This window comes from Panthera uncia, assembly GCF_023721935.1.
Source record: "Panthera uncia isolate 11264 chromosome A3 unlocalized genomic scaffold, Puncia_PCG_1.0 HiC_scaffold_12, whole genome shotgun sequence".
In the NCBI taxonomy this organism is placed as follows: Eukaryota; Metazoa; Chordata; class Mammalia; order Carnivora; family Felidae; genus Panthera; species Panthera uncia.
The window spans coordinates 23,807,232-23,829,583 of NW_026057579.1; the positions used below are offsets into that span (position 1 = coordinate 23,807,232).

Below are 22,352 nucleotides of genomic sequence, written 5' to 3' on the forward strand. Positions count from 1 at the left end.
CTGAGTAAGGACTAATTTTGGTTAAAGGAAATGTTAAAGTGAATTCAATTTTTCATCACTATAATGCACAAGGTATGATTCTGTTAATGCTATATTGCCCTTTTAAAACATACTCATTGAGATTTTAGCAAACTATATTTATAATGTTTTACTGTGAAAAAGTAACTCAAAATACTCAATATACAAAACAAAAATAATTTCCCTTGAATGTACACAACTAGAACAAAAGAAGTTTTTAAGCAATAGCAGAGTTAAATACACATATAAAAGTCAGAAAAAGTTATAGGGGTGTCCGGGTGGCTCAGCTGTTAAGTGTTCAACTCTTGATTTCAGCTTAGGTCATGATGTCACAGTTCATGAAGAGTTCGAGCTCCACACCGGGCTTCCAACTGACAGCATGGAACCTGCTTGAGATTCTCTCTGTCCCCCCACCTCTTCCTGCCCCTCCGCCACGCTCAAAAGAAATAAACTTAAAAAAAATAAAAGGGGGCATCCGGGTGGCTCAGCAGGTTGAGCGTCCCACTTCAGCTCAGGTCACAATCTCGTGGTCTGTGAGTTTGAGCCCCACATCAGGCTCTGTGCTGACAGCTTGGAGCCTGGAGGCGCTTCAGATTCTTTGTCTCCGTCTCTCTCTGCCCCTTCCCCACTCATGCTCTCTCTCACTCTCAAAAATGAATAAATGTTTAAAAAAAAATTGAATACACACACCCATTTGAATAATGCATACGTGAATATTTTTTTAAAAACCAAATCAATTATCATTTCTAAAGAATACTTTTTCTATTCTTATAAAATTTTACATGAGTTCAAAAAATAACATTTTTTAATTTATAGGAGTAAAGCAAAATTACAAATGAATTTAGGGGTGCAGTCAGTTAAACATCTGACTGGATCTCAGCTCAGGTCATGATCTCATGGTTCATGGAATCGAGCCCCACACAGGGCTCTATGCTGATATCATGGAGCCTGCTTGGGATCCTCTCTTTCCCTCTTTCTCTATCCCTTCCCTGCTTGAGCATGCACAAGTGCTCTCTCTCAAAATAAACTTAAAAAAATTATCAAGTATGTTTCTGAGAAAAATTTTTAAAAAATAAATTTAAAAAGTAAAGCTTAGCAATCCTCAACTTTGAAATATTTTAATCTAAAAATGTAAATGTGCTACTACTTCCCAAATTTTGAATCAATAGTCTATTGCCAACATTCATAAAATAACAGCTTCTACTAACTTAAATTCATACAAGTGTTTTAGAGTAGGAAAAAGCATTATTTTAATATTGACTTATCTGTAAAATCTAATAAAACTTAATCCTAAGAAAATATAAATTTTAAGATGAATACACTATTTGTTTTTGCTTGAAAGTACTCTGAATAACTATATTACTATACGTCCTCCATGTTGTAATTTTACAGTATAACAAACTAGCTAATGTAGAACAAAAATAATAATGTAGCTCCATAAAAAAGAGGAAAATGGTTTTAAATTAAGCTCTTTTTATCTTAAAAGGAAACAATTTTAATCCTTTCTTCAGTTACTTTCTAGATTGGGCTTCTGTCTAATAAAAAATCAGTTAGGAATTAACTGAAACGTAGTCTTGTAAAAACATTTTCTACAGTATTTAATAACATAAATGCTATAAATAAATTTGTGAAGTTTGTCTATTTCTAAACATAAAATACTGTACCTCAAGACACATAAATGAAATTAACAGAACTCTGAAAAACTGAAGAGGTATGAGGCCCTTCATGATAAAACTGGTACCAAAAAACACCCATTAATACTACTTTATCTTACTTTATTCATTTCTTTTGTTTACTTATCCAAATCATTAACTTTGCCATGTTTTATGGTAACAAAACAACAAAAGCAACCCAGTATTAAATAGTCACAGAAGTTGTATAAAGTGAATTCATTTTCTAATAGAAGTACTTTTCCAAATTGCACAAAATAATCTGTGAGATCTGGTGAGGTTTGGAGGAAAATGACACAAAAGTATTCAAAGAAATTCGATTACAAAGAGTAAATATTAAATTCTCTGCTCTAAAATAATCACAAGCCACAGATTAATTTGGAGCGTAAAAATATGAAGCCTCCCTGCACTGAATAAACTTTCAAGATACCCAACTTAAACTCCTATATATTCATAAACAACAGCATTTCTGGAAATTACTTCCTAACCTCAAAAAAATGACAGTATTAATACATTCAATATACATGTACAATGATAAACTTGATTCTCCATACCTAGCTTAGGAAATTTCTAAATTTCCCCAAATATTCTCTAAATCACCAAATCTCTAGTTCTTCAAAACTATTTGGTGGACACTGACTCAAGTACATTTGCATGATTTTATGGTTCTATCCTGGCATCAAAACAATACTCTAAATTTGCTCAATAAATGTTTACTTGAAAAATAAATTCTAATTCACAGTTAAATACACTGACAAAATATCTACCCCCCCCCCCCAACCAAACAGCAGTGTTCTTGAATGGCACAAATATCTACAACTAATGAACAACCAAAAGTGTAAAACCAAATTTAAAAAAAGGCATGACTGCAAAATAAAATGAAAGAAAACTCCCACTGTATGATCTAAAGAAAGGGAAGAATAGGATTAACTCTGACTTCTCTTCCATATCCTATTAATAAGTGCCAGTCCTAAAAGCACCCATATTTTCCTGGGAATGCAGTCCTATAGCCTTAACTCTCTATGTATTTTCCATGATTTCAATGATGTCCCTACAAAGCAGCAACTGAAACAAAGGTTTCAGTCAGGAAAGACACTTGAAAAATACAGATAATGGTAAAATATTATCTAATGACTGTGGAAACACAAGCAAAGAATGGTTTGTCAAATGTTTAAAATACTTTAGGAGTGAACCACATTTCCTAAGTAATCTTCTACAAACAAATCATCACAATTCCTGGTCACATAGAATTTCTGTAGCATTCTAATCATTGTCTCCTAGGGAAATAATTTGAACAATCTAGATGCCTTGAAGATACCTTTAATATTAGAAATTGTCATATGCTTACCACTTTTATTATATATTTGGAGCATCTAGAACAAAACAGTAATTATTCGGTATCCTATGTATTATTTGTTGCCAAACTGATACATAGAGGATCTGAGCTTTCATCTCCCTTCACTGAAACACAAGCAAAAACAGTAATAATTAATATGCTGTAATATAATTTTCCAAGCATTATGGGTCTAATTCATAGTCAAGATTTTATTTTGAAAATACCTTCTATGAACAGAATTTTAGTTAATTTCTAAAAGTCACAATTGAAAAAGGTAAAAGAGGAGTGAAGTATGGCATAATCAGATTACACATATACTATAATATATACATATAATTGTACATAACAACTGAAAATATCTTTTCTTAAACAATCACTAATACATACCCTTTTTGGAAAAAATACATATAGCCTGTTCTAATCTTTATTTAGAACTATAATTATCTCAATCATAAATCCTATCTTCCAAATAGAAATTTAACTGTTAATCTAACCATTGTACTATATAGATATAGATAGATACAGATACAGATATAGATATAGATATAGATACACACACACACACACACACTGCCCTACATATTTCAGTTTCTTGCAGAGCAACATCAGAAATTTTTCAAATTGCAATTTCACGAAAGATTTACAAAACAAATACATTAGAGCTTTATTGGGATGGCTGATATTTCTAAAATTTCTGAGCACTTACTCTGTACCAGATACTAGTGAAAAGGTTTTACACATTTTAACTTATTCAGTCCTCACAAGAAGCCAAATGCATAGTTATTATTTCCATATTCCAGATGAAAAAACTGAGGCACAGCCATGTTAAAAAGCTTACCTACAGTTTCACAGTTAAGAAGGGATGAAGCAGGAATTCAAACTCAAGGAGCAAGGGGCCTCACTGGCCTTACTTTTAAATACCATGCTACATCTGATGCAAGTGATTCATAAGTGTGTATCACCTACAAGTCTCGTATTTTCAAAATTCAGTCTAACATTTTACATGCCTGTCAGCCATTCCCCTTGGATGTCTAGGTGTATTATTTCAAATGTAAAATGTCAGACAAAATTCTCCTCTAAAGTTGGTTGCCATTCCAAATTTCTTTCAAAAATGTCCTCCGGTTAAATAAGGAAGCATAGGAAGGTAGCACAAATCAACATAACGCACTACTTCATTACCAAAGAGTGACTAGATACTTCTGTGCTTTTTGAAGGGTTGTTACATTCTTTAGTTCCCATAATTATCTATTCAAGGACTTCCAGGAAAAACAAACAAGCAACAACACAAACCTGCAAAAACATCCTGGGAAAAGACTAGTAACTTTTAAGAAAACAATCTGCAAACAAAAACAACTAGTTTGAATATTTTAATACTGATATGTTACAGTAGGGTGAAACTAGGGGAAAGTTAAGCCAATTTTCTAAACATAAGAGGCAGAAACTTCTATCATTAAAACAATACCTGGGCAAGGCAAAATAAATGTATTGTACTTTGAGGTCATTTCTAACATCGTGGCATTTTTACTATATTTACTTCAAATTAAGTTTAGCACAGAATTGCTGTAATTCACTATGTATAGTCTGGCCTCCAAATACAGGAGGAATAGATTTTAAGACTTTTCACAAAGTCCAGAATTGTTTTCTCTCACAAAATAATTCAGAAAGTTATCCACAATCGTCTCTAAAACAGTGGTTCTCAACCTTCTCTGTACATTACAATCACCCAGGGGGCTTTAAAATCCTCATGGAGGCGGTAGCCTGACCAATTAAAACAATCTCAAAGTGAGACCCAGGCATCAGAATTTTTTAAAGCTTTCTTAATGTCAGTGCAAAGTATAAATTCAACAGCATGGCCATTAGAGCCACTTTTCCAGTTTCCTTAATAGGCAACAATTTCAAATATTGATAACTTCAACCAAGAACTAAAACCATTTTGCCTTAGATTCAAAGCACGTGCAGGCAATAGTAACAAACAGCAGTGGCTACTACACTACCACTGTTGGACGAGTAATCGGGGTTAGGAATTTGGACAGTACACAAGGCAATGAAACCACTTGATGTTTTCTTATTTTTTGTTTTACATGGATCATGGCAAGTGTATTAGAAAATTCTTAGTCCATGAAACCATGGTTCTTGTATTTGTCTCACTCAAATTTATGATTTTTCCCTAGTGAAGATTTTTTTAATTTAATGTTTGGTTCTTTGTTTTCATAATAGCTACTTTTACTTAATTCACTTACTGGTTCACTCTGTACTAGGAATGCAGGAGGTAGGATAGAGATAGGGACCAAGAGTGGGTTCTTAAGGAAAAACAAAGACGGTGGAAATGAACACATGTAAAGTAACAACAGAAGGTATAGAAGTGCCAGAGTATATGGGCTGATGGTCAAAAGCTTATAGAAAACTCTTCCTCAAATATCTAACTCCTTTCCAAAAGGCAGTATCAGTAATTAATAAAAGACTTTGGATGTGGAAACATCAGAGTTGCTAGTAAACAAGGAACTGAGATTTTTCTCTTTAGAGCCGTTGGCAATTTACTTAATTTCCCTGAGCATCATTCATAAAATAGTGACAATAATTTGGGGGAGGGGTGCTTCTTCCCATTCCTGGGGTTTCCTTCCATGTACAAGTATTCACGGGTGAGGTATTCTCCTAACCTAATACTCTGGTTTGTTCACTCCCTTACTTACACTTGGAGTAGGGCCATGCAGGGCATACCTTTGTCCAAAGGTATAGGTCAGTTTAGTCTCTTCCTCCTCCCCTCCCTTTCTTTTTTGGAGATAAACGCCTCAACCTGTAAGTTTTACATGGGTAGACCCCCAATATGAAGAAATTCGCCTCTGTGGGTAAGTCTAAATTGTTGACTCGGTGTTGGTAAACCCCTTTCCCATTGATACAAACCCACGTCCATCAATACTGGTTTGGGGTGGGATTTTTTAACATTTTATTTTTTGAGAGACAGAGGCAGAGCACGAGCAGGGGAGAGGCAGAGAGAGAGGGAGACACAGAATCCAAAGCAGGCTCCAGGCTCTAAGCTGTCAGCACAGAGCCTAATGTGAGGCTCAAACCCACGAATCGCGAGATCACGACCTGAAGCTTCCGACCAAAGTCGGAAGCTGAACTGACTGAGCCACCCAGGTGCCCATTGGCTGTTTTGTTTTATTTTTAATGTGATATTTTGCTCATCAATGGTTTCTCTCCTTGTCCATCTCTAAAATGGTTTAGAATTCAGGCAAAGAAATGGGTACTAGTTATTGGACTCCATTTAAACCTTAATATCCACCTACTTCATAGAATTTGGTAAACTTTAAAAGACATAATACATCAAAAAATCTTAGCACAGTACCTAGAACATAGTAAGCACTCTACCATAACTGCTAATAACAAAATACTCAAAAATAAGAGGACCAATTTTAAAGCCTTTATCAATTAACTATAAAACACCTCAATATGAATTCAAATGAAATACTCCTTCTAAAATACAATAAAAACAAGATCCCTCCCCTCACTGAAAGAATGTAACCGGCTATAATACTAGAGATAATATGGAATAATAGATTTATAGTCAGAACAAACATTCATTAAAAGCAGGGAACATTTATAGCCTACGAAATCCTCAGTAACTAACCCATACAGAAAATAAAATATAATGTGCATAAGCAAAATCAGATAACATAAAATATTAAAATTTATTATAGAATCAGTTTGACATCTAAAAAATTTAACAGAAATATGTTCAAGTCAGTTTATACTATAAATTTAACTTTATTAGCAATATGCTAAAAGTACACTCAAAAAATCTAAATAAAGATATATTTCATCTGATAAACACATAACAGAAAATTGGTTCTCCAAAATGAGCCCAGGAGCTCACTAATAGCAAGATTTATTAACTAGAGATCTATGGGCCTTTAGTTTTGTGAAACCCTTTAAACTATCTATAAAATGTCATGTATGTGTACATGCACATATGGTTAAAAATTCTCTCCACTTTCATTACATTCTCAAAGGTTACCATTCAAAACAGGAAGATATCCTCAAGTATCATTTTATAATTAAGTAATCACTCCAAGTTTATCCATTTATTGATTGTCTAGTGAGCTTCTTGCACTATGATTTTTTCAATTTGGATAATCTTAGCATATAATAAACTTTCAAGGAATCAAAAACAATATACAAAAAAAGCTGTTTTTTTTAAATAGGTACCTACCTTTTAAGTGTTCCTCAGATATAATTTTTTCATTAACACGCAGTGCTTTTATCCTTGTTCTCAAATCCATTGTGTTATTTTCTTGTATTTCTTCAGTTGGTAGTTTTTCAAAAATGTTTTCAATGAAATTAGTGTTATTCTTCAAATCATTCAGTAGTTCCCAAAATGAAGCTGCTATACGTGTATCAAATGTGATGGTACTTCGGGGATTATGTTTTCCAATGTCAGCCTTTTTCAGAGTTAAATTTCTAGAATATAATCGCGTATTGATATTGCTTTTCCTTAAGTTCTTATAGACCTCTTTCTTTACGGTTTTCTCTTTTAGTTTTTGTTTCTCAGTGCATATACAGCTTGTATTTTCTCCTTTGTAACAATTTTGATCTAACAATGGGAAAACAGGCTTACTCTGTAATTGATACTGGATTTCAGCAGATCCAGTAGTACTAACTCCATCATTAAGATGATCTGAATCTTTAGAATATACTGCAAGACCAGATACAACCAACATATCTGCCAAACTGTTTTTCTCATGAATGACATCTACTTCCAGTTTTGTTTCAAAATTATACCTCCTCAACTGAAAAACTAAGCCTGGTTTACTTAGCTGATCTTGAAAAAAGCTTTTGGCTTCTTCACTCCAATGCTTCCCCTTAGCAGGTAAGATACCACCTAAGACACAAGGATAACTTAACCTTGGTAAATTCAGAAGTTCCACAGGAATAACTTTGAGATTTTTTGTATCTGAATAAGGTATGTAAACAGAAAATCCATAGTCGATCAACACAAGTAGTAAAGACCGATTAGAGACTTCAGAAATTTCTACTCGATTCCACTGATCTTCCAGTTCATATTTGAACAAACAACTAGCACCAGGAAATATGCACTCTTGAGGCACTGTTTGTAAGTTTTCTGGTAGATCAGAAAGCAACACAAAGAGAGATTTCATTGTGTCAAAGAAATCTTCTAACTGAACACAGAAATCTGATGGATCAGAAATAGCAGTGGCAATACCAGAATACTGCTTTCCATTTTGGAGTTGGGCCCAAGTATATGATCTTATTGTACATGACACAGGAGACTTAGATTCCATATTAAAAATCGTTTCTGAAGATCTAAGTTTGTTTTCAACACGAACTGTATTTAAATTTAAATATTCCAAAAGTAACAGGCCATCTACCAAAATGTCTACTTCCCACACAGAGTCTAAATATTTGAGGAAAAGAATATTTATTTCCAGATGAGCAAATAAACACACAATAGACTCAAATGACCGGTTTCTAAAATTTTCAAACCAAATCCATTTACAAGCCACAGCTTGTCTTGGAATATTTCTTATTTCATTACTAAGCACCTTGGTATTACCTAATGGTACTATTTCATACCTACCACGATCTACTAAAAAAACAAGCACTTTATCATCAACACACTTCTTTTCTACTTTTGATCGATACCATTTCAAGGTTTTTTTAGATTTTGCCAAGCACTCTAAGCCTTTTTTAATAGTTTCCGTTGATAAAGGTTTTTTTACTACTTTAGCGATTAATACTATTAAATCTGATAAGATTTTTTTATTTTTTGATAACTTCACATAAAATGTCCCATTTTTTGAGACATAAAATATTTCAGCCTTTTCCAGTTGGCCAGGTTTTAACTCTTCAAAAGGAATATTACCCAGCTGTTGGTAGGGTGGTTGAAGGATCATAGAACCTTCATATTCGTTTGATCTTCCTTTCTTAATTTCATTATCCTCACCAGAACTCGCTTTTTGAGAGACAACCGCTGGCATCTGCAATCCTGTTTGCTGAAGTTTTGAACATGCTGTCCATTTCAGTAGTTCATTAATAACAGATGTTCCATCACAAATGATATTTACTTCCCATTTCTGCTCATGCTTTTTCAAAAATTCACATGCAACTGTTTTGTTACTTACTCGTGATGCAAAATAATCCACAGTTTTGCTGTCCCATATTTCATCAGGCTCATTCCACCTGACTCCACTAAGAAAAGAATGGATTCCTAGCTGAGGAATTGTTAAGAATTCCCTCTGAAATTCATAAATTTTTGATGTGCTTATTATCGCAGTGTTACCATAGTCAATAAATTCCACTTCAAAAGAATTTCCTGGCAAATTTTTCTTAATGACTGCTCTGTAAATGGCATGGTCACCAGAGTATTCGGCAACTACAAGGTCTCCCACCACAGGCTTAACTGATTTTCTCTCTTTCACTATCTTTGTTCTTCTTTCATTTAGAGCATCTGCAAGTCTGATGATTACATTTTCATTATCAACAAGCTGAATATGGAAACTTGCTGGATTACTGACACTAGAAACATATCCTTTAACTTTGGCATTCAAGCAAATTTTGGGTTGAGGAAGATCTTTGATCTGTGGTCTAGTAAGATTATACGGGTTTTGAAAGTCTGCTTGATTTAATTCTTGGATAAAAGATGGTGATACAACCCTTACTGATTTCTGGCCCACATCATTTTTATCAAGAGTATGTGCAGATCCAGGGACAATTTTTACACCTTTATTTTTGAATCCATCACTCAAAGACTTCACTTTGTTTTTTGACACAGGTTCAATTTTAAAACAGGCCGATGGTTTCAAAAGCTTGGCATATGTACTTCTGGGATTCATTAACTGATCTGTTTTGCTTTCAGAATATGCTACTACATGAGTTTTATTTATATTATTGGGATAGTGGTTTTCTGTTTTGCCTTTCAAAGAAATAGTAAGTCTCTTATTCTCACTTATTTTATGACCCTTTTCCACACAGGGTGCTTGATCACAAAGTTTTTTTCCATAAGCATGAAGCAACATTTTAATTTTCTGATTTATATGTTGATATCCATCATATAATTCTACACCAAGCTGGCCATCTGACTCCCTGGACAATATTATTGCCCTTAATCGTTTTCCCAAAAAATTATCTTTAAACCAGCTATTGATTTCTGCTGGAAAATCTACATCTCTAAGATCTGACAAAAAACACTTAATAGCTTGCATAGGTGTAAACAGCAACTCTGGAAACTGATCTGAAATAGCCTTCAATGTACTTTCTTCTACTAATTGCTTATTTCCAAAGTCCACAAAATAGACGAGAAAGTCAGTTAATGAATCTGTTGGCATTGTTAAAGCTCGATAAAAGAGACCATCCTCTACATACTTAGATATGCACAGTCTCATTTTACTAGGATCATACTTTGGACAATTTTTGAGATTACCAATCTCTGTGATTTTTGTTTCTATCATCTCCAGGTCTTTATTATTTCTACTAAGTTGGCAATAAAACCTTCTGGGACTATATATGTGAGATATGTATATTTCTTCCTCACTTCCAATTTTTATGTTAAAGGAAGAGTAACAGTAACTGTAAAGACTAACTGAAGATGGGAATGGCTTTGATAATGTAGTATACTGTGCAGAGCCATGATTCATAAGAAATTCTTTTGCACTAGTAAGTGGAGATTGCAAATCCACTAAGTTACATAAAGAGTTTCGATGTGTAAGAACTAAGGCATAAATGGTGCAAGTCAATCCTTTAGATGAAGAAATAAAATTCCCAAAGTCTCTGCATGCTTCTCTTGTCCAACTGAATGATTTACAACTAATGGGTTCAACTAAATGATTAAGACTACATCTGAAGGCTTGGCCTTCTAACATAAGAAAATGTGGGTTAATAGCACAAAGATCTTTAATTAAAACTCTTTCCTGGTAACCATAATCAACAAATACGATGTCAAATTCTTTTCGTGATACTCGAGTCAAAACAGCAGCTCTATACCACTTCCCATCTTTGGAATACTTAGCAACACAAGCAATCTGCCCAATCTGATAAGGATCTGAATGAATGCTATAGTAATTCTGAATTTGTTCCATTAGTAATTTTAGGTCTTCTAACTTACATTGAAGCTGGCATGAGAAGTCACCTGGGCCACAATAAGAAGAACACTTAACTTCAAGGACTGTTCCTGGTTTAAACATATATTCTTTATAAGGTCGTGGTGACTCAGTCCCCACAGACAAGGTGAAAGGACTTTTTAAGTCTGAGAAATTAACAGCTGGTGTTTTTACCAAAGACAAGCTACTTTCTTTTAGCTTATTTGAATGGTAAAGTTTAGGTCCTTCAAGAAAGGCAGATAGGACTTTAATATTAACTTTGTTTTTAAATTTTAAATTTAACACTGAATATTCACTTGCAGATTTGGGATAACACTCTGGTTCTACTTCCCAATATTCTGCATATCCAGCTTGTAACATAAGAGGGACAACATCAATATTTTCTGAGGCTTCAATACTCTGAATATTTACAATGTATTTGTCATCTTTTTTTGCTAGAACCTGCAGCAAAATTTCTTTGTTCAAGACAATTTTTTTAAAATAGTCAATTGCTGCCTTCACCCATAAATCTTCAATAGGAAATATATGTGCAAGTGAACAGCACATGGCTAAGGCAGGCAACTCACAAAACTCTGGAAGCAAAACTTTTACATCAAAAAATGGTATGGAATCAGTATTTCCATAATCTAAAAAATAAACATTAATCTTACAGCCATTAATTTCAGTGATGACAGCTCTGTAAAAATGTCTATCCTTGCTGTATCTAGCACAACAAAATAATCCAGGTTCTGGATTTCTTAGAATCAGTTCACTATTTTCACACAAATCATAAAATTTGTTTATATTTTTCATTATATCTTGAAGTTCATTCTGATGTTCATTAGTACGTACCCAGAAATTTGATGGGTTTAATACATATACTACAAAAGCTATATAGGCAGCCTTTATCTCCATCTCTACAGTTTTAATAGGAAAACCTACTTTCAAAGAGTTTTTATTTAGATAGTCTATTGACAATTCAGTATTTCCAACAAAACGCTCAACTGCAAAGCCATTTACATCAGCAGCACTACTCTCTTTAAACATACTAGAGATTTTTGATTCAGACACTGGACAGATTACTTGTGTGCCTACAGTCTTCAGCAGACACTTAGAATTAATTGTAGACTCCTGAGTTTGTAGTGTTACATAAAACAAATGTTCATCTTTATTGAACCAATCGATGTGTGCATATACTGTTTGTCCTAACAAGGCTTGTTTAAATACACTCAATTGAGATTTTCTGGCATCTCTATCTGGACTGTTTAAATATGTCAGAGAACATGGAAATGAAAATAATGGTACTAAAATAAAATCCTGTTTAAGTTTCTTTACGTGGATCGAAGGTATAGCCTCAGTACTGCCATAATCCATGAACCAAATTTTCACCTGATTATTGGGCAAGAGCTGCTGAAGAATTCCTCTATACCACTGTCCATTTCTTCTTTTGGCAACACAAAGTAGTCCAAAGTTATCACATGTGGGACTACTTACTTGACTGATAGCATCATAATGCAAAGTCATACACGCTGTTAAATTTTCTAACTCTGGAATCCATTTAATTAGTTGACAATAAAATTTACTTGGGCTCAATGCAGAGGATACCTTTATACTTTCAATACTGCCTACTGACAAAGATGGCTGCAAATTATCCAGAACATGTTGAACATCAACTGGAATATCATTCTTACTTAACAATTCAGGTCTTCTATGTTGTAGTAAATCGGGCATTTCTTGTGGGAATTCTTTTAACATTTCCACAATAAGACGAAATGAATCCCCATCAATAAGTCTGCCTAATTGTAACTCAAGAACCTGGGATATAATTTTTGGTACTTCTAGAAGAGTCCTTTGAAGAGGCAACACAGCTTGTACACAACCTTTCACTTGTAGTCCAACTAATGACTTAAAATAATTCAAAGCTTTAAGAGGCCATCTTTCCCCATTTGGTAGTATGTTGGCAAAAATACCAAATATTACCCGTGGTGGTAGCTCAAATAAGTTGCCACAGGCTGAAGCAACCTGTGTACTATCAACTCTTAGTTCTTCTCCGTGATCTATGAGGAGCACTGTATAGAGTTCGTTTTTCTTTTCCATGACTCTTCCTCTCTGCCATTCTCCAGATACTCTTTCTTCCACCAAACAAAATTCATCAATGTCCACATTAGCTTTTACTTTTGGAATATGCTGAATTTCCCTCTGTAATATGTGGTAGTCAAACTCACATTCAGTATTATTTCTGCCTTGAAATTTCACTAGAATGTCCTTAGGAAAACATTCTATATGTGATATTGTCAGATCCATGTCTAAAAACATTGGTAACAGAGATGTGGAATCCATTTTCTAAAAAGCAAATAATAAGTACTAATTAGCTTCTGCACAGGCAACTGTCACAACTAAATGAAATTTGCCACATAGAGACCTGAAACTAGCCTTATATAAATTTGGTATGTAGACATAAACCGTAAAATCATTATATGCCTGTATTTATCAAATTGAACATGTTGGTTAAAAAAAAAATTTCGTTAGACAAGATGGAGACAAAACATAACTTCACTGCCTTCTGCTTTTAAAAAAGTCTACTGAAATAACTGAGAACATGAAAAAATAGGAAATATGTGTATATATATATTATAAATATATTTATTTTCATATATTTTATATGTAATATGTAATATATATTATATAGCATACTATATATGCTATGTATATTATGTTATATATTTTATATATATATTATATATACATATTATACATATATATACACACATACATACAATCACTGGAAAAGACAGGAGTGCAATGTTTATTTTCTAGAAACTTAAGTTTCTACTAGATATTGGACAGATGTGGTGTAATAGAAGGAAGCCAAATAAAGTCCTCCTTCTACTCCTGTGAGAAAACTACCTTCCCTCATGCAGACTTCTTCCAACAACACAGAACTCAAAGGGGTGAATGCCACCAGCAAGGGCAGATGGTGAACCCACAGGACACATGATGTTTGCACTCCGCATTCTATCAATTAGTAACATTTGGACCCTATCAGCGTCATTATACAACTCCTGGATACTTCTTTGATGGAGGGCAATAGGCTAAGTCCTAGACACCATTAAGGAAAGCCAGGCCTATTAAGACCCTAAGGCAGGTTAAGTAAATCCAGACCTTTTCCCTGGTATGGCTGGCCACAAAAAGTGTGGAAGGAAAAGAAATCTTTAGCCCAGAGGTAAAGCTGTAACTATGGCTCCAGCTAATTTTCTCTAGATTGTTACAATTCTAAAAATAGTAAAACAAATATTCAAGGATAAAATATTCCCCAAATTCAGGCAAGAACCAACACTTATTGTGATAGGTCACAGCTCAGTTCAACTTCTACTTGACTTGGAGTTAACACTTCACAACTATCAATCTCTTTCCATGATGAGAAAAACACTGGACCTAACAAAAAAGAGAGAAAACCACTTAAAAGAAACCAAGGAAATGCTCCCCTAAGGAATAAATATGCTGAAGGAAACAGAAAAAAATTGCTTTTCAAAAGTCTGATTTGTTTTCAAAAGTCCAAAAGAGAGCACTACACTTATAGGACTAAGTAATCATTAAGATGCAACAACTGAGATTACAAAGAAATACATGTAAGAAATTTAAGACTGCAATGGGGAAAGTGAACACACAATAAAGATAAATGGACTAGAATTTTGAGAGAAAGCCCAAAACTCAGAGGAAAAAGGTAAAAACATGAAAGAGAAACATATAGGACAAAAAAATAAAAATCTTATCCAAGTATAAATACGATCTCAAAGATAAACAGAAGCCCTTTCTAACCTTTAAAACCCAAGTCCAAAAATTGAAACAGGCCACTGCAAGGCTAGAGAAAGAGTTAAGATTTAGGAACATCTGGGTACAACTATGGTTTTTATTTCCTCCTAGATAATTAATTTGGAGGTAATCATCACGGTCTGATCTATAAATTATAGCCTATGCTTATTTGATCCTGGAGTGTCTAGGAATAAAAGAATCAATGGGCAATACACTAAAGACTTTCATTAGAATAAACCAATAACAAGAATAAACTTTGTCTTCAGGACAAGAAAGGCCTTAAACCACCTTAAACCTTTAAAGTCACAGGCCTTTACCCAATTCCCAGACTTAAGTCAATTTATAGGCTTATTATTCCTTACATAAAGGGAAGACCAAGTACTCAAGAAAGGATCCTGTGCTAGAACACAAGAACATTCTTCCTGGCATGCACCCAAAGGGTGATGTGACCACTCACCTGAGAACATAGGAAAAGGAAAAAAATACTTGTCTTTCAGGAAACATACCACTCTTCAGGTATAAGAAGCAGATTTGCCAGGATGCCTTCATTAAATGAAGGCGTATATACAGTATAAGCCAAAGAAAGCCCAAACACACAAAGAAGTTGAATAGAATAAACTACCAGAAGCCTAACCCTCCCTCAAACAATACAAATGGCCTCATGTGGAGTTTCACAGCAGAAGGCAGGAGATAAAAAAAAAAAAATCTGAGCCTGGTTTGCATATGCTCTCACCCAATGCCAGGAACATCTAGAAACAGATTGCTGAAGCACTTGGGGAGGCCTTGTCTGAGAAACAAATAGTCACAGTTGACAGAACTAACAGTACATCTACTTTGCCTGAAGAAATTGCTGGCCATAAGAATCTATGCTAATTCTGCAGGAGAAGACAGGATTTATTACAAAGAAATCTCAAGAGGAGAAAGGTGTTTGGGCCCCAAAGAACTGACACGTAAATTCATAGGTCCTGTGTGATGATTACCAAAGTGCACTACTTTGGGAAAGATTCTTGATCACGTAGACAGAATAACCTGTTCTGGGGGTGTCAGTCTCTTTCACCTGCCTCTTCAATACTTGCTCAACAGGATCATGAAGAAAGTTTCCAATGTCACGGATAAAGCTCCTACCCTTGTGTTTCTGAAGGTCAAACTGTAACAATTCAGAGAAAATTACATGATTGGTTTTAAACAATGGTTCTATACAATGGACCTTTAAAGACCTAATTTAAATTAAGTTCTACATCCAACAATCTTTACTCAATATTCTATTCTTTAGACTATTACCATATTCATGGAAAGTACTTTTGCGTATTCAAGATTAAGACATCAGGAAAGGAGTTTTATGAGATTCAATTGTGTGAGATTTGGGGAACTGTTTCTTAGAATCATACCAAATCTTTAAAGTGAGAGGGTTGAATTAGGACTTTCAAACTTTTTTTTTTTTTGGCAGCAACAGCAGCAAAAATCCTTCTTAACCTAATATAAGATGCAGGAATAGAAAACATAAAACTTCTATAAACTGGATTCATAAGTGGTTTTCTAATAATTTCATAAATTGATACAATTATAAAACCAACAAATGATAACATTATCACTTGCCTTATAAGGCTATACATACATATAAAATAATTTGCCTTATTATCGTGTTTGATAGCACTGTATTGAGAAAACCAAGCTCAGACATATGTAATAGTTCCACAACATATGATCAGATACAGACAGGCTCAGATAAAGAAATCTACACCTTAAATAATCAAATTTATCTGATGATGCTAATTAGTGCTTGTATCTGCTTTTAAATTTATCGTATTTTAATGTTTTCTTTTTTAAAAAGGCTATTTTTAAAAACTAAATTCAAAAGTTCAAACTTCTGAATTAAATTTAAAAATTCACAGCATCACCATTCCCGTAGGGTTTGTGGAAAATACTATCTATAAACACTAAGAAAATAGATATGGAAAGCACTTTCCACACTAGAATTCCCCAATTCTATAGAATAGATCTTACAGATGTCATTCTGACCATTTTGGCAACTGTCTTCTAGGAGTTCACATCCAGAAAGTCTAGACCAGTGGAACCTGATAGAAATATAGTTGATCCATATATGTAACTTTAAATTTTTAAGCTTTAAATCTTCTAAAAGAAATGTAAATGTCTTTATTTGTATTAATAGCTCCTTATTGTAACACTTTAATATTTTTAGAGGTTTTCAGTACATTAGTTTAACCGAGATTGCCACTTTTCATTTCAAAACAGTGAAGACAACCTGGGTGCCTAGGTGGCTCAATCAGTTGAGCATCTGACTTCAGCTCAGGCCATGATCTCACAGTCTGGGTTCCAGCCCCATGTTGGGCTCTGTGCTCACAACTTAGAGCCTGGACCCTGTTTTGGATTCTGTCTCCCTCTCTCTCTGCCCCTCTTCAGCGTGCACGCGTGCTAAGTAAGTAAACTTAAAAAAAAAAAAAAAAAAAAAAAAAACAACAGTGAAGATAAAAGGGATTCAGGAGCTTGAATTTAGGTTTTGATTCAGTCCAGTTCTCTACATACACAACTCCCACTGTTTCACACTGCTCTTTCAACTAAATCACATAATTATGTATAAGAACTAAAAGTGAAAGACACAAATCCAAAACATACAAATAAAAATAGGTAAAGCACCCTTGTGATAGAATCAGCTTACTAATTGTCCCTTTTTCAAAATTTAAGATCATTCTGATAAAACTCTGACTAGTACCCTGGCAAAGTTACCGTGTTGCAAAAGACTGGTTCAGATTAAGCATCTGTGCCCTGGTTCTCCTCCTCTCTTTTCAGACTGATTTCTAGATTCAGGTCTTTTAGGACACAGATGCAGTGGAAATAAAACAGTATTTTTTTAATCTGCATATTTCAAACTCAGAGTTTCCATTTAACATTCTTTACTGAATTAGTCCTCAACCATGGCCCTTTTTTGTCCTACAGTAAATAAACATTTGGCAACGTCTAGAGATAGATTTGCTTGTCATAACTGGGCAGGGATGAGGGCAGGGGTAGCTACTGGCATGCAGCACATGTAAACCAGGTGCTAGGCATTATCACAGAATGCACAGAAGAGCCCCCCACAAAAAAGAACTCAGTTCCAGCCCAAAATGTCAATAGTGGGAAGGCTATGAAACATGGCTTTACTAAAAGCAAAACTACCAGACAGATAAAAGAATTTTTTAAAACTACCTAAAAGAATTAAGAGGAAATAGAAATTTTGTTTTGCTAAAGAAGGCTTTCAAGAGACAAAACCTAGTTAAACATGTATAAAATCACTGGCAAAAAAAATGAAGCTTGAACAAAAGTAAAATCAATATAATCTACCACATGTAAGATTTGCTCAGGCCAACTATCTTCAATCATCCTAGATTCCACTTTTTTGCATCCTACACACAACCCACCAGGAAATCCTACTGGATTTATGTCCAAAGCACATTTAAAATATTATACACACACACACACACACACACACTTTCTTCCATCTCTGCAGATACAGCCTAGATTCCTAACTTGTCTTCTGTTTCTATCCTTAACCCTACCCCTCCATGATGATTCTCAGTATTGTAACCAGAATGACCTTTTTAAATCACTTAATCCTCACATCAACCTTGTGAGGTAAAGTGACATTTTTTTCTCTTTATTTTTGTTTTGAGAGAAAGGAATACACGAGAGAGCAGGGAAGAGGGGCAGAGGGAAAGAGAGACAGACAATCTTAACCAGGCTACACACTCAGCGCAGAGCCTGGATGAAGACCTGAGCCGAAATCAAGAGTCAGACATTCAGCTGACTGAGCCACCCAGGTGCCCCTTCCTTTTTAATTTAAATTCTGGTTAGTTAATATACACTGCAATATTGGTTTCAGGAGAATTTAGTGATTCATCACGTACACACAATACCCAGTGCTCATCACAAGTGTGTTCCTTAGTACCTGTTACCCATCTAGCCCATTTCGCACCCCACTCCCTCCATCAACTCATAGTTTGTTCTCTATCATTAAAAGTCTCTTGTGGTTTCTTCCATCTCTTCTCTCCCCCCCATATGTTCATCTGTTTTGTTTCTTAAATTCTACATGAGTGGGATCATAGGACCTGTCTAAAATATAGGATGCCGCATGCACTACTATGTTCAAAAACTTCAGTAGCTATTTTCAAAGTGAAAACTAAAGCCATCAGAATGGCTTAGAAGTCCTACAACATGTAACCACTACCACCAGGACTCCCCTTCTCCCTCCACACACGTTCTTCTGTTACCTTATTCCTACTACACTCATTACACCTGTTACAGTGCCTTTCCATTTCTTGAACTTCCCGAGTCTGGGTTTTGGGTTTATTGCTCTCAGAGATCAGCGTGCTTCCTAACGGCCTTCAAGTTTTTGTCAGAGGTTTCCTTTTAGGTGAAGCATTCCCTGGCCACTCCATTTAAACTATAGCCTTCCCCTAATTTAGAAGTTTCTAGACTCCTCCCTAACCTCTCTTTCTCAAACACCAAAAACAGTTCTATTAAACCAATGGTTTTCAAATATTTGGTCTCAGAACGCTTATATTCCTAAAAATGAGGACCTTCTTACGGACTTTTTTTTTCCCCCCCCCCCCCAGTTATATTGAAACTCTATCTCCCAATGTGATGGTATCAGAACATGGGGCCTTTGGGAGATAATCAGGATTAGAGGGCATGAGTATGGAGCCTTTGGGAATGTGATTAATGCCTCTATAAGAGTCCTAAGAGAACTTCTCTCTGCCATATGAGATCACAAGAACATGGGCATCTGAGATCTGTTAAGTCAGGAAGTGCTCACCAGATCTGCTAACACCTTGATCTTGGACTTCCCAGCATGCAGGACCGTGAGAAAGAAGTTTCTGGTGTTTACTAGGTCATCCAGCGTAAGGTGTTTTGTTAGAGCTGCCCAAGACAAGACAGACCCCAAAGAGTGTTTATGTAGCTTCTGACAATGTTTACCATATTAAGAAAACATTTTTAACTTAACAGGAACCCATGGGGGAGGGGAAGGAAAAAAAAAAAAAAAAGAGGTTAGAGTGGAAGAAAGCCAAAGCAGAAGAGTCTCTTAAAAACTGAGAACTGAGGGCTGATGGGGGGTGGGAGGGAGGGGAGAGTGGGTGATGGGCATTGAGGAGGGCACCTTTTGGGATGAGCACTGGGTGTCGTATAGAAACCAATTTGACAATAAATTTCATGTATTTTAAAAAAAAAGAAAACATTTTGAAAGTATTTATTCATTTCAAAGCGTAATAAACCCATTAAATATTAATGTTTTCATGAAGGATATTTTTCAAAACCAAAAAATATAGTGAGAAGAGGGTCATGCCTTTACAGTTTTTGCAAGTCCTGATGTCGGTATAACAGAAAAATAGCTGGATTCTCACAGCTGTTTCTATAATGTGTGTAGCAATAGGCTGCTTTGGGTAAAGTATGTGAATAAAATCTGGCCACACACAGATGCCTAATTAGAGAAGCGAGTAGTATTTTAATAGCTTTTTCACATAGCCGAAGAGACTCTTCTTTGATAGTCACAAAAACTCAATGAGGGGTGACTTCTTAGACATTACTTACAGTATGGAAATACAATACAGAAAACCATGTAAGTGAGCTTTTTGTAATTTTACTTTAAAATCCTTTAATCTCAGGGGCGCCTGGGTGGCTCAGTCGGTTAAGCGTCTGACTTCAGCTCAGGTCACGATCTCATGGTCCGTGAGTTCGAGCCCCGCGTCGGGCTCTGGGCTGATGGCTCAGAGCCTGGAGCCTGCTTCCAATTCTGTGTCTCCCTCTCTCTCTGCCCCTTCCCCATTCATGCTCTGTCTCTGTCTCAAAAATAAACGTTAAAAAAAATTTTTTTTAAATCCTTTAATCTCGAACTTTGAATGGAACTTTAAAACACGAATGATTTTAAAGGTACTACATTGATTTGTTTGAAAATACTGGTTCAGAATTATGCAGAACTTCTGCATACTGACATACCGCAATTACCCAACATTTCAAAAATCAAGTATCACAACCAACCTCATCAGAAAACCGATATTGGGGGGGGGGGGGGGCGCCTGGGTGGCGCAGTCGGTTAAGCGTCCGACTTTAGCCAGGTCACGATCTCGCGGTCCGTGAGTTCGAGCCCCGCGTCAGGCTCTGGGCTGATGGCTCGGAGCCTGGAGCCTGTTTCCGATTCTGTGTCTCCCTCTCTCTCTGCCCCTCCCCCGTTCATGCTCTGTCTCTCTCTGTCCCAAAAATAAATTTTAAAAAGTTGAAAAAAAAAAAAAAAAGAAAAGAAAACCGATATTGGGAAGCTCTAAAGGTTGCAGTGACAGGCACAAGTTTTCCAAGTTTATAATTTTGGCTTTAAAGCATGAATTTTATCATCAATAAATATTGTCCATTTTCCTTAACATATCAAGCTTGTTTCACTCACTTTTGCAGAAATGTCTATAAAATACTCAAATCTGAATAACCACAGTTTGTCTCTTATCAAAGTGGAACCATACAATGGTTGTAGGACACACAATGGAAAACGATCACCAATGAAAGGGGACAAAGTATTGATACAACATAGACGAATCTCAAAATAATTATTCTGAGTGAAAGAAATCGGAGAAAGAGAATGTATACTGTATTCCATTTATATGCAATTCTAGAAAATACCAACTATAGTGACAGAAAGCAGATCAGTGCGCCTAAGGGCAGGGACCAGAAGAAACTGTGGGGGATAACGGAAAGGTTTATCATCCTGATTACAGTGGTTTCATGAGTACCTGTTTCAAATATCATCAAATTGGATACGTCATGTGTGGTTTGTACCACAATTATACTTCGGTAAAGCTATAAAACACACACACCACACAACCTAAATGTATATTAATGGTGGAATAATTATAGAACACCTCTTATCCTTTCAATTATTATTTCAAAAATAAATCTACCTCCATTGGCTCTGGTGAATAGGTCTTAGGAATCCTGTAAAGTTGGGGGGCGGGGAGGAGGGTCAGAGTAACATGTAGAGAATACTAATACGATATCCTACAGGGGTACATGAATACGTGCTTGCAGGTGCCCAAAAGGCATGAAGGGTAAACGAGGAGAGTGGCATGGAAGAACAGAAGGGGGGTTAATTTTACCTTCTACTTAGCGGACACGCTGCAAACGGTCTGCATTGGTTTTTCAAAATTCCAAAAGTTATTTCTGAATGTGTATTAACGTATTACAACTACGTGACTCAGTAAAAATAAGCTTCTTCAAGAGAGCACTTCCATGCTCTTGGCGTCTTTCCGGCTCCACAAGTAAAAACCCCTGGCCATAGTCTCAGCCATTATGGAAACGACCCTGAGAGACACCCTCCCTGAAAACGGCATTTTGTCACGGCAAGCTGAACAGCTGACGCCATTAGAGGACAGGGAGGGCAGGGGG

At 35.5% G+C, this 22,352-nt stretch overlaps 1 protein-coding gene across 1 annotated transcript in view; it reads right to left on the reverse strand.

The window, feature by feature from the left end:
- The window catches only part of TDRD15 (tudor domain containing 15), a 29,217-nt gene extending 13,689 nt beyond the window's left edge, over window positions 1-15,528 (reverse strand). Inside the window, exons 1-3 of the mRNA XM_049651977.1 lie at window positions 15,388-15,528; window positions 7,235-13,460; window positions 3,037-3,149 (exon numbers count right to left, since the gene is read on the reverse strand). Of these exons, the coding sequence (XP_049507934.1) occupies window positions 3,091-3,149; window positions 7,235-13,457 (6,282 nt within the window). The 5' untranslated portion in view covers window positions 13,458-13,460; window positions 15,388-15,528 and the 3' untranslated portion in view covers window positions 3,037-3,090. The remainder of the gene's footprint in view (window positions 1-3,036; window positions 3,150-7,234; window positions 13,461-15,387) is intronic.
- Window positions 15,529-22,352: the final 6,824 nt, after the last annotated feature.